General features: G+C 43.4%; 1 protein-coding gene and 1 pseudogene across 1 annotated transcript; one reads left to right on the top strand and one right to left on the bottom strand.

Moving 5' to 3' along the window:
• Positions 1-8,867: 8,867 nt before the first annotated feature.
• Ccdc71l (coiled-coil domain containing 71-like) lies at positions 8,868-12,960 on the bottom strand. Its single transcript, NM_001399142.1, has one exon. The coding sequence runs from the start codon at positions 12,787-12,789 to the stop codon at positions 12,139-12,141; it is 651 nt and encodes a 216-aa protein (NP_001386071.1). The 5' UTR covers positions 12,790-12,960; the 3' UTR covers positions 8,868-12,138.
• A 2,539-nt stretch (positions 12,961-15,499) lies between these two features.
• On the top strand, positions 15,500-15,627 carry LOC120093495 (U4 spliceosomal RNA; annotated as a pseudogene).
• The last annotated feature ends 727 nt before the right edge of the window (positions 15,628-16,354 follow it).

Here is a 16,354-nt window from a genome sequence, read left to right as displayed (position 1 = left end):
ATACAGAGGCAGATGCTCGCAGCCAAACATTGAACTGAGAATGGGGTCCCAAATGGAGGAGTTAGAGAAAGGACTGGAGAAGCAGAAGGGGTTTGCAACCCCATAATAACAATACCAACCAACCAGAGCTCCCAGGGACTAAATCACCATCCAAAGAGTATACATGGACAGAATCATGGCTCCAGCTGCATATGTAGTAGAGGATGGCCTTGTTGGGCATCAATGGGAGGTGAAGTCCTTGGTCCTGCCAAGGCTCAATGCCCTAGTATAGGGTATGTCAGGGTGGGGAGGCAGGAAGGGATGGGTAGGTGGGTGGGTGAGCACCCTCATAGAAGCAGGGGAGGGGGATGGGATAGGGGAGTTATGGACAGGAAAACAAGAAAGGGATTTTCATTTGAAATGAAAATTAAAAAATCTAAAAATAAGAGAAAAAATAAATTAATTAAAAAGAAAAGAGAATGACCCCTCCTACCCCAAAGGACATATAAGAAAGAAGTTTTCCTTTTTCCCCTGCTTGCTTCCACTCTTGCTGGCCAGTTCATCTGTCTCGTTGAAGATGAATTCCTGCACTGTTATTAAGTACAGCTTCTTTGGTCTAACAATGTAAACTGAAGACCAGCAATGCCAAGGAATCCTCCAGGCCTTTAGCAACCGGATTGGAACTGCTAAGACAGATAGCTTTGTGGACTGAACAACTATCATGTTGTTGGCCTCTCCAGTGTGAAAGTTAACTGAGGAATTACATACATCCCTGGGGGTGAGCATCAAGAGTCAGTTGCCTCACCCCATTTCTAGTTCACTCTATTTTCTTCCTACATGGGACAGAAATATGATCCTTCAGCTTCCTTCTCCTGACAGAATGTTGCCTCTTGTCACCTACCCTCCAGGATGGTTTCTTATCCTTTTGGAACCACAAACCAAAGAAATGCTTCTATCTCTAAGTTGCTATTGGTCACGGCATTTTATCACAAGAACAGAAGAGTAACTGAGCCACACATTGGAATGAAATAGAGGAGGTATCTCTGTCAAGAACATGAGTGTATTAAGGTTTGGTTTTGTAAGAAGGCACTAGAACTCTGCAGACTCCTACTAGGGTGGATTGTGGAGGGTGAAGGCCCAGCTCAAGAGGCTTCAGAAGAAAGCAAGAACTGTAACAGTACCTCAGCAAGAGGCCACCCTGTGATATTTTGGCAAAGAATTCAGTGGTCTCCTGCCCATGAACTTGCCTGAAGCTACCTAAAATGTAGTGGACTAATGTCTTTGGCAGAGAAAATCTCAAAACATTTTAACACTGAGTCTCTGGAAAGGTTATTACTAATAACTCTTACGCAAATTTACAATAAAAAAGAACAAGGTGACAAAAAGAAAATGGAGAGAAAATGGGTACCAGGAAGCATGCTGTTACAGTCGAGGCATGCACTGAAGGTAGGCTGCAGAGGTTTTAGGAGATCAGCATTGGCCAAGGGAGACCTCCTACTCTGCCCTGAAACTATGGGAAGGACGCCTACCCTCAGTGCAAGATCCACCCAACCCAGCTACGCTTCCAACCTGTGAAAGGAAGAGCCTGAAGGTTGCTGTTCCTACGGAGCAACTGCTTCAGTGTAGGAAAGCTGCTAAAGCCACTGAGACCGAGCAGTGCCGGGCAGTGCCTAAGGCACTGTGAAGGGATGACACATGTAAGGGCCCAAGCACTCTATGATCCTCCAAACTAAATGTTACAGGAACCAAGGCGCTCTTGCTTTTTTCACTCAATCTCAGCTGCTGAAGGAGCACCTAAGCTACAAACACAGAAAAGAAATGCACAGGGCCACGGGGAGAGTTGTTCCTCCTCCTCCTCCTCCTCCTCCTCCTCCTCCTCCTCTTCCTCCTCCTCCTCTTCTTCCTCTTCTTCCTCCTCTTCCTCCTCTTCCTCCTCCTCCTCTTCCTCCTCTTCCTCCTCTTCCTCCTCCTCCTCCTCTTCCTCCTCTTCCTCCTCCTCCTCCTCCTCTCCTCTCCTCTCCTCTTCTCTTCTCTTCTCTTCTCTTCCTCTTACTTATTTTTTAATTCCACTTTGGATTTTACTGTCCTAGAGTATACTGCTCTAGAAATTATTTCACCTTCTCTCAAAATGTTACAGAGATGAGTGGAGACTCTTGGATAAGTAAAGTATGGCTTCAGGTCGCAGCTCTACTGTTTACCTATGTAACATCTCTCATGCTTCTTAACCTCGTCTATTAAATATGAGACACCCAGCTGTTATCTTGGGGGTGTTTTGTTTTGTTTTGTTTTGTGTGATGTGTGATAAAATACCATGGCCAAAAGTGAGTTGGGAAATTATTTTGCTTATCTTCCAAGTAACTGTTCATCACTGAAAGAAGCCAGGCCAAGAACTCAAACAAGGCAAGAACTGCCTCCAGAGGCTATGGGGCGGCCATAAAGGAACGCTGCTTACTGACTTGCTCCTAATGGCTTGCTCAGGCTGCTTTCTTACAGAACCTGGGACCACTAACCCATGCTGGCCCCGCCCACAATGGGCTGGGCCTTCTTCCATCAATCACTAATTAAGAAAATACCCTAGAGATTTGCCTACAGTCCGATCTTATAGATGATCTTAGTGTGAGTCAAGTTGACATTAAAAACTAGCCAGCACAATTGATGCCGTGTCAAACTGACACACAAACCCATCACTGTTCAGCCATAATTTATCACTTCTTGTTCATCCTCAAAAATCACACATTAATTACAATATAAAACATTCCAAATTTTAAAAGTTCCACAATCTTTAAAAATTCAAACACTTCAAAGTCCAAGATCTCTTTAAAATAGTCAAAATCTGTCAACTGTGGGGGCCTGTAAAAAAAGAAGTTGCTTTCTTACTTAAAAGAGATGAACCAGGACATAGTGACAATCTGAACAAAACCAAACCAAACTCCAACAGTGTAAATAACTCAATGTCCAATGTCTGGGGTTCACCAACAGTCTTTTGGGCTCCTCCTAAGGGTCTGGATCTCTGGTTTACTCTCTGCACCCACTCAGCTCATCTTCTAGACTCAGGCTGTCTCCACTTTGGGGTTGCTGCTGTCCTTAACCCTTTTCCAGGGTACCGGCACCTCCAAAAATTCCTAGCTCCTCTCTTGCAACCGGTTTGCACTTTCACCAGGAGCCTCTCTTGGGCTTTGTGAGCCTCAGCCCTGCCACAAGGTGCCAAGCCTCAGCTGCTCTCTATGAGCCCTTCAGGCCTTTAAAATCAGTACCACCTGGGTGACTCTTACCAAATTGAGCCACCAGCACAAGGTGCAAACATTGCTACCTCAGGGTCTGAGGACTGACCCTGGGGAAGCACTTTCCAGAAGGCTTCACGTAAATGGTGCTGGTCTCTTCTTATCACAACTGGTTCTTCAGCCCCAGATGACCAGCATCCAGTGTTCCAGCAAAGGTTTTAGTGGTGCTTTTCTCTTGTTCACGGCTGACTCTTCAGCTCCGACTGACCAAACACCACAGACTCGTCACACAGACAGACTGGTAGAGTCTTCACTTCTCTCTGAAACTCTACAATCCAGAGCTCCATCTTCTGAACTGCTCTCAACATTCTTATCTCCCAAGCTCCTACAAAACTTGAGCATTCACTCACTGATCCCTGAGCATTCAATGTCTTCACAGCCCAAAGTTCAAATGCCACCACAGTCCTCCCAAAAGCAGAGTCAGGTCTCTCTATGTCAACAGTAACCCTCAACCCTGGTACATTTTCTGTCTTAGGATTTTTACTACTACGATGAAATTCCACAGCCAGAAGCAAGCTAGGAAGGGAAGGGTTTGTTTTGCTTACATCTCCATGTAACCGGCCATCACTGAGGAAAGTTGGGTCAGGAACTCAAATAGGGCAGGAACCTGGAAGCAGGAACTGATGCAGAGGCCATGGAGGGGTGCTGCTTTATTAATTACAACTTGATTCAAGCCAAAGTCATTGGAGAGCAGGGGGCCTCGATGGAGAAAATACCTCCATAATCTAGCTGTAGACAGGCCTGTAGAGTATCTTCTTAATTCGTTGTTGATGCGGTGCCATAAGAGAGCAAGCCATGAGGAGCGATCCATTGAGAAGCACCCCTCCATGGCTTCCGTACCAGCTCCTTCAATGATGAGCAATGATGTGAAACAGGAGGCCAAATAAATGCTTTCCTCCCAAGTTTCTTTGGTCATAGTGCTTCATCTCAGCAATAGGAACCCTAACTAGGACACTTCCCATGGCTTGCTCAGCCGCCTGTCTAATAAAACCCAGGTCTACCAGCCCACAACGCTCTGAGACCTCCCCTTATCAATCACAAATTAAGGAAATGCCCTATATACACCAGTCTATAGCTGGATTTTGTGGAGACATTTTCTCAGTTGAGGCTCCCTCCCTCCTCTCATGATCATAGTTCATATCAAGTTGATATAAAAATTAGCCAGCACACTGGCTTATAAGGTTGTCACTTAACATGTGGCAGATATCCCAATGGCTTTATCTTGATACACAACTTTCCACAGGCCAAAATGGCAGCCCGTTCAAAGTATATATTTCATATACATATCTGTTTCAGAGTTTGTTTCAGAGAGCGTTAGAGTCATCCAGGAATTTTTGTGATTTTTATCTCTCAAGCCTGACACACATGCGAGTTTTACTTCAAAGAAAAAAGAAAAGCGACCTGGACATGTTGGTGCCTATAATCCTAGTACTCAGAAGGTGAAGGAGCTCAAGTTAATTACAGCCACATAGTAAGACTAAGGCTAGCCCAGGTTACACGAGACTGCCTCAAAAGGAGTTGGGGGTAGACATAGGTCACTACGATAGCACTTGGTGCATGGTTTAAATAAACATTGTTCTCTTGTCCATCTTGTGCTCTTAGGGATTTCTGGTCACCTATCACTTTCTGCTCAGTGCTGGCCATCTCTCCTCACAAATTGACAGCATCCTTCTAGCAATCACAGTGGTTTTGTCCCTACTCTACAATACCAGGGAATGTCTCCTTGTTCATTTTATGAACTGCAGATGTTTGCATTTTCTACACCTGCCAATATAAAAAAAAATGCAGGTAAGCAAACTGAGACTGTAGACTTTTTTGCACATTTACTACTAATAAAAGCAGATATGTATTGACGGAAGCTAACCAGGTCCCGGGCACCACTCTATTTGACATGTGTCACTTGATTTAATTCTCACCAGGGCTCTGTGACGGAGATACTTCGTTATGCCTGTCTTTATAGCTGAACAGACTGGGGAACGGCAATGGTAAGCTTCTTGTCAGAAGATCAGCTGCTAGGAGGAGAGGGGGAAGGATGCCAAAGCTAGGCGGCTTGGCTATATCATTCTGCACTGCCTTTTGCTAAGAATCAGAGGTGAAGCAATAAAGAAATTGCAGGTGCAGTCAGAAGAGACAACAAAGCCTTCAGACACTCTATTCAGCCACATGGTGTTGAGTCCATCGATGGCTTACTTGGTAAGATTTTGGGGTGTGTGTGTGTGTGTGTGTGTGTGTGTGTGTGTGTGTGTGTTACATGTATTATGGCTCTACTCCCTTTGTTGTTACATACAAACTGAAACCACATACAGCAAAAAAATAATAACAATTTTAAGTTTGGAAGATAATGATCCAAGTCTCTATGAACTCCATAAACCTGATACATTTGTTCAGTGCCACTTAACACCAAACACACGCCAATAACATTATATGATGCAAAGATAAAAGAGGCGTCACCTTAGGGTTTCCACGGTTGCAAAACGCCATGACCAAAAAGCAAGTTGGGGAAGAAAGGATGTATTTGGCTTATACTTTCAGATCATAGACCATCTTCGGAGGAAATCAGGACAGGAATTCGATCAGGGCTGGAACCTGGAGTCAATAACTGATGCAGAGGCCACTGAGGCATGCTGCTCTCTAGCTCGCTTCCCCTCGCTTGCTCAGCCTACTCACTTATAGAATCTAGGACCACCATCCCAAGGATGGCAGGACCCACAATGGGCTGGGTCCTTCCCATTGATCACTGAGAAAATACCTTACAGTTGAATCTCCTAGAAGCATTTCCTTACCTGAGACTCCTTCCTCTCTAATGACTCTACTTTGTGTCATATTAACACATAAACCTGCTAATACAGAGGTGTGTGTGTGTGTGTGTGTGTGTGTGTGTGTGTATACACACACACACACATATATATATCATATATATATATATATATATATGATATATATATATATATATAGAGAGAGAGAGAGAGAGAGAGATGGATGCATGCAATCACTACTTAACAGTCCTTGACATAGAGAAGTTCTGCAGGCAGACAAAGGTGAAGTAGATACCACTCCCAAAACCTACTGCTTAGGAAGAGGAATGGATCTGCTTAGAGTTCTTTACATTCTGTTCTTGTGGGTTCCTGAGAGCACATTTCCCATCACCCTCAATCCCATTTAGCCACCCTGTCCAAGACAGAGCCTTCCATTTCTCAGCCGGTTTTAACCAGACTGAGACGGTTCACTTATCCGAAGTCTCCGTCCCCTGCCATCTTAGCCCTCAATGCTGGCTTTCTAGAATCAACATCGAGATGGAGTCCTTCGGTTCCTCCAGAGACAGTCTCCACTCTTATCGATGACTATAAAATATCAGAGTGGGACCAAGATAGTGACTTGAAGGGACATTAGGAGACACTTTAGAGCACCCATATTTGTCTGCAAATGAGCTTCCGAGGCACAATGAATTTATTGACAAATACATTGAAAAACTCTACACTTCTAAAAATATATTCTTAGATACATCTATCTTTCTTCTATGCTTGTTTGAAACTATGAGACAAGGTCAAATATCCTCTTCCCTGGTTTTGACTTTTTTCTAATACTAAAGGATATATACTTGAGCTGGGCATGGTGGCACATGCTTGTGATCAAGCGATCAGGAGCCACAGGAAGGAAGATCTGAAATTCAAAGCCAGCCCAGGCTACAGAGCAAATCTGATGCCAGACTGAGCTACATAAACCTTGTTTTACAATGTATTTACACACTTAACTCCACCACTTAGATCGATGAATTTACCTTCTCTATGAACACTTTCAGAAGGAAATGTATTTGTGTAGTAATATATTTATCCAATTTTTCTGGGCTAGTCATAATTTCAGTCATTATACTCACCAGCTTCAAACCCCATGGCTATGTTTTTATAATCATGGCACAGAGCCGTCTACCAGGACACACAGGAGCAGTGACGGCGAGCAGTCAGCTTCTGTGATGTCTGTCCCCGGGTTGTTTCCAGGTCTAGCATGCCTCCATGCACTTTCCTAGGATATACTTTCATGTTGGCTTTAAGAGACTGCAGCTTTGGGGTTGGGGATTTAGCTCAGTGGTAGAGTGCTTGCCTAGGAAGCACAAGGCCATGGGTTTGTTTACCTACTCAGGAGTTCTTCGTGTTGAATCAGAGCCAGTTCATTGTCTTTATACCAACTTCTAAAGCTAAGGGTGCCAATGCTTCTGACAGGGCGGCATTTTTGCCCAGAAGTCACAGAAACTAACTTCATTTTGACCCTGTGGCCATGGGTGGAAATGCCCTAGGGCAGCGGCTCTCACCCTGTGGGTCTCACTGACTCTAGAAGTTGAACAACCCTCTCACAGGGGTCGCATATCACATATCAGACATCCTGCATATCAGGTATTTACATTATGAGTCACAACAGTAGCCGAAATTAGTTATGAAGCAGCAACTCGAATGACTTCATGGTGGGGGTCACCACAACATGCAGAACTGTTAAAGGGTCGTGGCGTTAGGTAGGCTGAGAACTCTAAAGTCTAGATCGATCTGCTGAAATTACTCTAAGAGAAGATTCAGTGCCAAACTTTCACAGGTTTCGGCTCAGCAACTTTAATTTACCGTTTGCAAACTCTCAGATCCGTTAAAATACATGATGGCACATTTTAAATCTTTCAGAAATATTGTCAAAGACGCAACTTCAAAAGATAACATCTAACACTGAAATCTCTAACAAACTCAACTCCTGCCCTAATATTTTCAGGAAGCACGAAAGCATTTATGTCATTTTTTATTTCCCCCATTATTTCCCCTTAAATCGTTTTAAACTTTCTAGACCATAATCTGCTTTTGGTGGCAATACTTAACAAACTGGAGAGATAAATTATCATTATACTATACTCTGCCTTCATACTTCCAATTAATAACACTTACTAAGCACTTCCCTGTCTCCAGATTTAACATCCCTTCCAACCTTTGCAGTATTCCACTGGCTTATGAAGCAAATTTGATACTGGAGGATGCCAAGGCACAAAGCTTATTTACCTAGAGCCCCAGTGCTTGAAGGACATGAAGAGGAATCCACCAATTCTTCCCCAGGCCATTCCCTTGGCTCCGTCCACCTATTGATTGGCATTTGGGAATGAGGTAATGCAGTCACACAGTGTGCATCTGACCTTGCTGCAGGTGTCTGATACTCCATTCCAGTCCTATAGACTGCAATGAGAATTCTGCCCCTGACCTTGTTCTGCCACCAGTCTGTATTGCTGCCATTCATACTTTCGTTGCTGCCATGGGCACTTTCTTTCAGAATATGAAGGAAAGGGAACTTAGCCCTATTATCATCACCCCAATGGTATTTAGGAGCCAGGACTCAGCAGCCCAAATATGAATGCACCATTTAAAGGTTATGGCAATCAAACTGGGTTTGGTTTGAAGAACCATTCTAGAGATTAAGGAACTGACAAGTCACAAGACCAAGCGTAACATAAACCTTGAGATTTTCAGCTCAAGTTTGCAAAAAAGTCAAGGTTTTGGAATTTTAAATTAAGATGGTTTTGAATCACATGCAAACATGGTCTCATTTCAAAAACTTCCGGTTATCATTAGAAAAGCCAGACACTATATGCTTAAAATTTATTTACAGTTAATAAGTTAAAAAGCAACACACAACCAAATTGTAAATCTCATTCATATGCACATTAAACTGTCCAGGGAAACACTTCAGTTCCATTACAAACAATTGTGTTCTAATGCACTTAAGACATAACAGCTTATCAAAAAATATCTGAACACACCAATAAAGGAAATGTTATGTATGTATGTTCATCAAAAATCACCGATTTAAAGAACACCATAACAACCCTTAAGACAACAAAAACCTTTTAAGTTCAAAATTGTGATTTTTTTGTATTCAAATATCTTAAAAGTTTTTTATAAAGTTTTTTGAAAAATAGTAGTATTATGTACACATGGCAAATCAATAGGTATGAGCTACCAGCTTAAGTCACACTTGTCCATAGAATACTGCAACAGACAAAATAAATAGGCACCACGTCAGCAACACTGCACTATCAACACGGAAGCTTGCCCTCAGCCGTCGCCAGGCCATTGGCTTAGCAAAGTAAAAGTAAGTTGCTGGGTGATGGGGAGGAGGATATAAATGACATTGGGAACCTAACAAGGTTACCTTGAGGTGCCAGTCACCACAAGTAGGAACTCAAAAAGTCAAGAACTAAATAAAAGCTTAGTGAGGTGATGCAGCCCCTCCCAGGTGAACTCTCTACTTGTGCCATGAGAGATGAGAGAGGGGAAAATAACATCTTTAAAAACTGCCCACAAACCAAGCTAGAGTATCTTTCTAGTACAAGATCCAGATGCTTTGTCTTAAAGGCCACAATGTCAAGTTTTCTTTCCACAATCTGTCCCAAGGTACCCAGGAAAAAAAATCCCACTTTCTTATAACAGGCTCATTGGCTACATTAGATGTGTCTTCCTATGTTCAAAGCTGCAACATGGGTTTTGTTGCAGAAAAAAAAAAAAAAACTTGGCAAAATAAAGGTTCTATTTTTGAGCCATCTCAAACTCAGCATTGGCAATCAAACCTAAACTTTAGTCAGTCGGATCAATTAGCCAAAGAAACCATTATGCATACGGTAAACTGCACTAAAGTACCAAGGCGTGAGAGAAAGGGATGTCAAAAAAATCTCAGTAAAAATGAATGCATGGTGTAACTGGTTACCTGTCCATGGTGGGCTGAGGTAAATTTTACCGTCAACCATGTTTAATTTCAGAGTCATCTGGGAAGTATCTAGATAAATCCCATGTTGAAATTACATTCTAATATGGCCATTGGATTTATTTCTTGTTATAAAACTATATACACATGAAGTGGTACAAATGCATTTTCATCAGGTGCTAGTTAGCTATAAAAGTTAACAATATATTTTTTGGGAAGAAAAATCCTATGTCTCTGAAAGACATTTGGCAATGGAAGCTAATAACCAAGACTGTCTCAGCTTCCCATGACAGAACTCTTAACACTCCCCCCTCTCATGGTGACCCACTTTTCCTGTACTCAAGTAACGGTATTTGTAACAATGTATCATTGAGTGGTGAATAAAAGATTGAGGCTTGTGGGAAACTGGCATAAAGTCATATATGTATTTATATGTGTGTGTGTGTATTTTTACAAAACAAAAACACTAAAGTCACAGCTCTTTTTATGAACTATTAAAAACTTAAAATACTTAATTCAGAAAGCTATGCCATTGAATTCTAGGAACACAAGAGTCAAAACTGCAACTCTCATTATTCTAAGAAACTGCCAAGCAGAGATAAACCTTAGCGTTGAGGGCCTAATAAGTTCCAGCCCTGTATGAATGTCCCATGGCAGAACACTTAAATCTGAAATAACAGTGGTAGAAAAACACTATTTGACCCTTTAGGTATTGCAGAAAAAGCTGGCTGTGGCACCACTGGCTAAAAAACCACCAAGTCTTGCTGCCACCAATGACCAAAGGCACTTGGATAATCAAGAACTCCACTCTGGGCCATATGGTATACACACTATTACAAAAGTGTACAAGAAGGGTCAGTACTGTGTGGCTCGATGTTTTGATTCCTGTGGCCTTCAGCTATCGAAGATTGCAAACACAATTATGAATGGGAAGAAGAGAAAAAGAAAACTCATAGGACAAAATGTCAACCAATTGTCATGGTTTTGAGAAATACAATGAGTATTAGTTTAGGCATTTCTTGTTATTCAACAACAAAGAATTAAGATCTACTTTTCTGCCAAACAACTTTGACCAGTTATATGGAACCAAGAAATGCCCCTGCCCCTCCCTATAGATCATTCACAGTTCTGGGAATTCTAAAGGGTATTCTGTTTATCTACAATGTCCACACGTATTGATCTCTCCTAAGAACCCTCCATCTTAATTCTCTTCCCATCAACAATCCTGAATTTTATTTTAGACCAGGACGTGAGGTCAAATCACCTCCAACTGGATTCCAGTCATTCTTGTAGCCAACATATTCAAAATTTATTCAATTTTTATCACAAGTCATGTGGTTCAAAACACTTCAATTTTATTCAATTAAAATGAATAAAGTAAGTCAACTTTTCTTAAAACAAAACTTTTAAAGAATATTCTACCATTTTACTTAAGGAGCTCAGTAAATATAAATATTAAACTTCAATATAAAACTTTATATATAAACACCTTAACTTTTTTTTAAGTTGTACTTTGCATCTCTTGGTAATCACTGAGCTCATGAAATTCAAAGCCATACAAATCCTTACATTAACAGTCATAAGCTTGAAACTCTTAAAAGAGACGACCTTGATCAAAGCTTTGGAATCCAGTAAAAATTAGAAAACGAGTGGGCTTCAGAATACCCTGAGCGTACACCAGCACTTCACCAGGAAACATAGTCGATCTTCTGTCCAGAAAGTGGGGCTGACAGTCAAAAAGAAAACAGAAGGGGAATTAAGGAGCAAGTAAAATTCTGGCTTTATTACACAAGCACGAAAACAAATTCCTTTGGAGAAAAAAATTGAAAAAGTCTTCGGAGGACTTCCAGACCGGTGAGGTAGAGTCCAAGAGGGAGAAAATGCACGTGTCCCTCCAGGTTCTGGAGACGTCTCCATCCGGGTTGGGAAGCAAAGAGACTTCTGTCACGGGTCCGGCCGTCCCGTCTGGCCGCAGGCGTGGGGGCTGCACCTGTCCCGATCCCGGACCGCGGCGCCGCACCGCATCCAGGGGCCTAGTTCGCGCATAAAGTGCACCAAAGGGGGCCGGTTCTGTAAACTTTCGACTGACATTAGTCCGTTCCAGCGCGCGGAAGCTACCTCGGGCGGCGGCCGGCAGGAGGCGCCGCAACGCACATCACACCCGGGGCACCGGGAAGCGGCGGAGCCTCACCACCGGGTCCAGGTCCACTCGCAGCACTTGGCGCGCCCTGCGCCGCGCCACCGCCAGGCTGCGCTCGCCCCACACGTCGTCGCCGACGCGGATGGTCGGGAAGCTGGTCAGCGTCGGGGTGGCCGCCCTCCAGATCTCCTCCAGGGTGCGGCCCCCGAAGCAGGACGCGGGAGGCCCCGGCTCCGCAGCGGCGGGGCGCGGCCTGCTGGTGCCCGCAGCGGCCGGAGCTCCACGGCGCCTCCTCCTGGGCGTTGCGCGCGGGCGCGGCCGGCGCGCGGGGCGGCTGGCGGGCGCCGGGGGGTCGGGCACCAGTGCCCGGCACGAGGAGTAGCCGTAGACGTCCTTGCTGCGCAGGATGTGCGGGGAGAACTGGTGCTTGAGGCTGCAGAGGAAGCTCCAGAGCTCCGCTTCCGAGCTCATGAACTCCGTGCTGCTGGGCATGAAGAGCTTGAAGGCGTCGCCCAGCGCCTCCGTGCTGCCGGCTAGCGACAGTTGCGACCGCGAGTACACCACCTTCTCCTCCAGCGCCTCCAGACCGGCCCCTCCTTCCGCTCCGTAGCCGCCGCCCCAGGCGGCCCGGGGCCGGCGCCGCCGCCTCTTCACGCCGCGTCGCATCGGAGGCCGCTCGGGGCCGCCCGCCGTCCCCGTCTGCGCCCCGCTCCTCCGCGCTCGCTGGTGCTGGCGCCTTCCGCCCGGCGCCGCTCGCTACTTTTCTCGCCTTGCCGCCCCTCCCCCTCGGGGCGGAGGACGCGCTGGATGTCCTGTGGCCGGGCTAAAGATGGCGGCGGCGGCGGGCGCCCACCCCGGGGCTTTGTCATTGGACGGCGCCCGCCCCCTCCCCTGGCTTCTCTTTCTTCTCTTCTCTTGCCTCCTTTCGCCCTCAGCCTTTCTTTAAATGGGCCCGCCTTAGTCCCCGCCTACCGCGGCCTCGGCTCCTCCCATTGGGTGCTCTCAGAATGAAGGGCGGGGACTTCTGGGAGAGAGGCCAGTTCCTGGAACATGGTGCCTGTGGTGGGTAATGGTGATGGTCCTGGAAGGCCAGTCAACCATTGGATGGGTCCAAGAGGGTTGCCCTGTCAAGAGAAGGAAGTGGGTAGGCGTGAGCTCCATGTTTGGGGGCGTTGTGGGTGACTGGGTGCAGCTGTGGGTTGAGCTGGGGTAGTCTACCAGTCTGAATAGTGAGAACCCAAGACCTGATAGCCTAACAGCCCAGAGAGTTGGGTCTAAAACTAGAGGGGATGAGCATTTCACGAGTCCCTTCTAAAGTCTCAAATCCTACTTTGGCACCTTCATATGCTTTGCCTCTCCTGACCCCATCTTTCAAGAAGACTAAGCATTCAGGCATTTATGACAGTTTCCTTCTGGGCAATGGAACCATCTTGGCACATTTAGGAGATACCGATCATTGGGAAAGAAAGACTTTATGAACTAAAAGAGTCTGCTCAAGTTGAACAAGCAGCAATGGCAGCAAAGCCATTCTGCTGAAAGAAAATATATTTTTTTTAAATCAGAATGCTATTTCATATTTCAGTTGGTATTAAATTGCCCATTTGCTGCACCATCTCTATCCTTGATGTAGTATTCCTCATAATCAATAAGATTCTTTGAGAAGAATACATTCTTAAGAATGGATTACCTTTTGTATTTGGGAAGACAGTAGTAGACATTCTTTTTGTCAGTTTCTCTATTCACACTCAAGCCGCTGCCTATTCACGTAATAGGCACTGAATGCATACCGAATGAATGTACGAAATAGCACCGACCGTTTGAAATGGAGTGCAGCCCTGAAATTGCTTAGAACGAGGTAATTATATATTTTGCATTTATATTGCAGTTTTCTTTGAAGTCCTTTAGACGTCATTATTCCTCATGCTGGGGATCGAACCCAGAGCCAGAGCCTCACACATACAAAGACAGGACCCTACTACTGAGCTATACCCTCCAGCCCATAAGATTTCTGTAAAATGTTTAAGGTTTTCTAAAAAAAAAAAAAAAAAAATTACATGTCCTGCTGCTAGAATGTTCTTCAGTAAGCATCTTTATTTTGCAGCACACAATGCCAAATTTTTGTGATTTACATACAGTTAATAGTTCCTTTAAATATTTGAGCTGAGGGACACCTGGCTCAGTCTTCTCGTGGCACAGATGAGGGAAATTTAGAGCCGCGGGAGTTCATTAAGATGGCTTGCAAACAGCAGGACAGATGCTCAGAGCTTTCTGTCCCTCATCTAGAGATCTTTGTATCTCACTGCTGGTTTTTCCACACTGTGCTGTGCTAACTCAATACACATGCTTTATGCATTTTCAGTGGAGTGACCAAGGACATAGCTGTACCCCTGTCCACACTTCCCACCCACAACTGGGCAATTTTAATCCGCCCTGTACTGGACACGGATAATACTTTGTTTGAACCACATAACATTTTGTTTAGTTTCACTAAAAAAGTAAAAAGGAATAAAAGAGGAACTTGCTTTTCTATACCAAAGCGCACACTCCACACAGTAGGCTGATGGCAAAAATAAAAAACAGTGACCATGAATCAGTTTTCCATGTACCAAAAGGGTGGTGGCCTTATAAAGAGAAAATTATTTTCCTAGAAAAGCATACTTTGCTCTCAGAACAAGATTACACAGACAATGACTAGCTTCCTATCTCCTCATGAAGGAATTACATTGTAACCACTGTATTCATAGCTAGTTCTCGTGGTAATTCTGAGAACACATAATGTGAAATTTGAATAATTTCTGTTGGAATACAATAGAATGTCAATTTCTGTGTAGATGGACACAGGAAATCTCACAGTAAGCTAGTAGACTGTTGGGGGAGGGCTTTGTAATGAGAGAAAAGGATAAATTAGAATACAGTCCAAGCTTCACATGCCACGATGTTCACCCTTCTATGTTAACTATAAACTCTTTGGGTCTTGCCACATAAGTATGTACCATGCATCTGCATTACGAATTAATCTAAGCCAAGTAAAATCACTACAGACATTGACAAATTGTCTAACTTTATCTTTGGGTTAATATCTCATGTCTTTAAAATTGTTTCTTGAGTGGTGGCCAAAATAAAATATATATATATGTAAGCTATTTTATATATACATATGTTATATCTATGTAAGGTATACATCTATATAGATGTATGTATAATATATTACAAAATTATGTAATATAATCCATATGTGTACATGTGTGTATATATGCATATGTGTGTATGTGTATATAATGTGCATATATACATTAGCTCTGGAATAAAATCGACTTAGCACCATATATCTTTACAATTAAGAATTCTTAGATGCTGCTTTTGACCTTTCTGCATCAGCTTTGCGCAGTGGCAGTATCGTAGCCAATGAGGTTTATCCGAGGCACGGTTATTGCTAATTGAAAACTTGACCTTTCTGCATCCATGTTCTCATCTACAAAATGAGATGTAACTTATTCTTCAATAGATTGCTTATTAGGTAATACTCATATTAAATATGCTATAGTATCTGAAACATAGTTAAGCATTTAATGAACTATAGCTACCTTTATTTGTCTTATTTAACTTTGAGAATTTTATTTGAATTATCCCACATTTCAAGCACTGTAGTATAGAAAATCTAGAAATTCGGTGGCGGCAGGAGTGGAGAGTAGTGTTCCATGAGGAAATTTAAGAGATTACCCAACAAATTGAACAATCCACATTCAGCTGGGTATACTGAGACACCAAGAGGTCTGCCCAAGGCTACAGAACAATCCAGAAGGAGACTGAAGTCTAGTCTCTAACACAATTGTTTCTAGCATCCTAAATGTGTATTTAATCCTATTAATTAATATTTATCTTTTAATTTAAATGATGCTGGCTAGAGCATGATACATCAAGAAAAGAAATCTATCGTTATATTCATTTTAAAGTAATCTAGATTTTTCTACAAAGCATCTAAAAGCACCCGTGTGTTCTAAAACCGCATAATCTGTAATATATTAAGACCATATAATCCAATATGATAGAAATCCCCCTTCTTTGAAGATGGAAATCATCTATTTTCCTGATTGTTCCTGAAAACCCCAACTAAAAACTCTAGGCATCACACATCAAATAAACACAAAAAGACAAAGGTGGAAAGAGCTGGCTGCTCCCAAAAGACTGTGGCTCTCTGAGTTTCCCTTCCACATGTGTCAAAAACTGGATG

This window comes from Rattus norvegicus, chromosome 6 (assembly GCF_036323735.1).
Source record: "Rattus norvegicus strain BN/NHsdMcwi chromosome 6, GRCr8, whole genome shotgun sequence".
Taxonomy (NCBI): Eukaryota; Metazoa; Chordata; class Mammalia; order Rodentia; family Muridae; genus Rattus; species Rattus norvegicus.
The sequence above is the reverse complement of the archived record's forward strand: the minus strand, read 5'-3'. Positions and strand labels throughout refer to the sequence as shown.

Excerpts from the sequence above, each read along its gene's own strand:
- Ccdc71l (NM_001399142.1), bottom strand. The coding sequence starts at position 12,789 with ATGCGACGCGGCGTGAAGAGGCGGCGGCGCCGGCCCCGGGCCGCCTGG.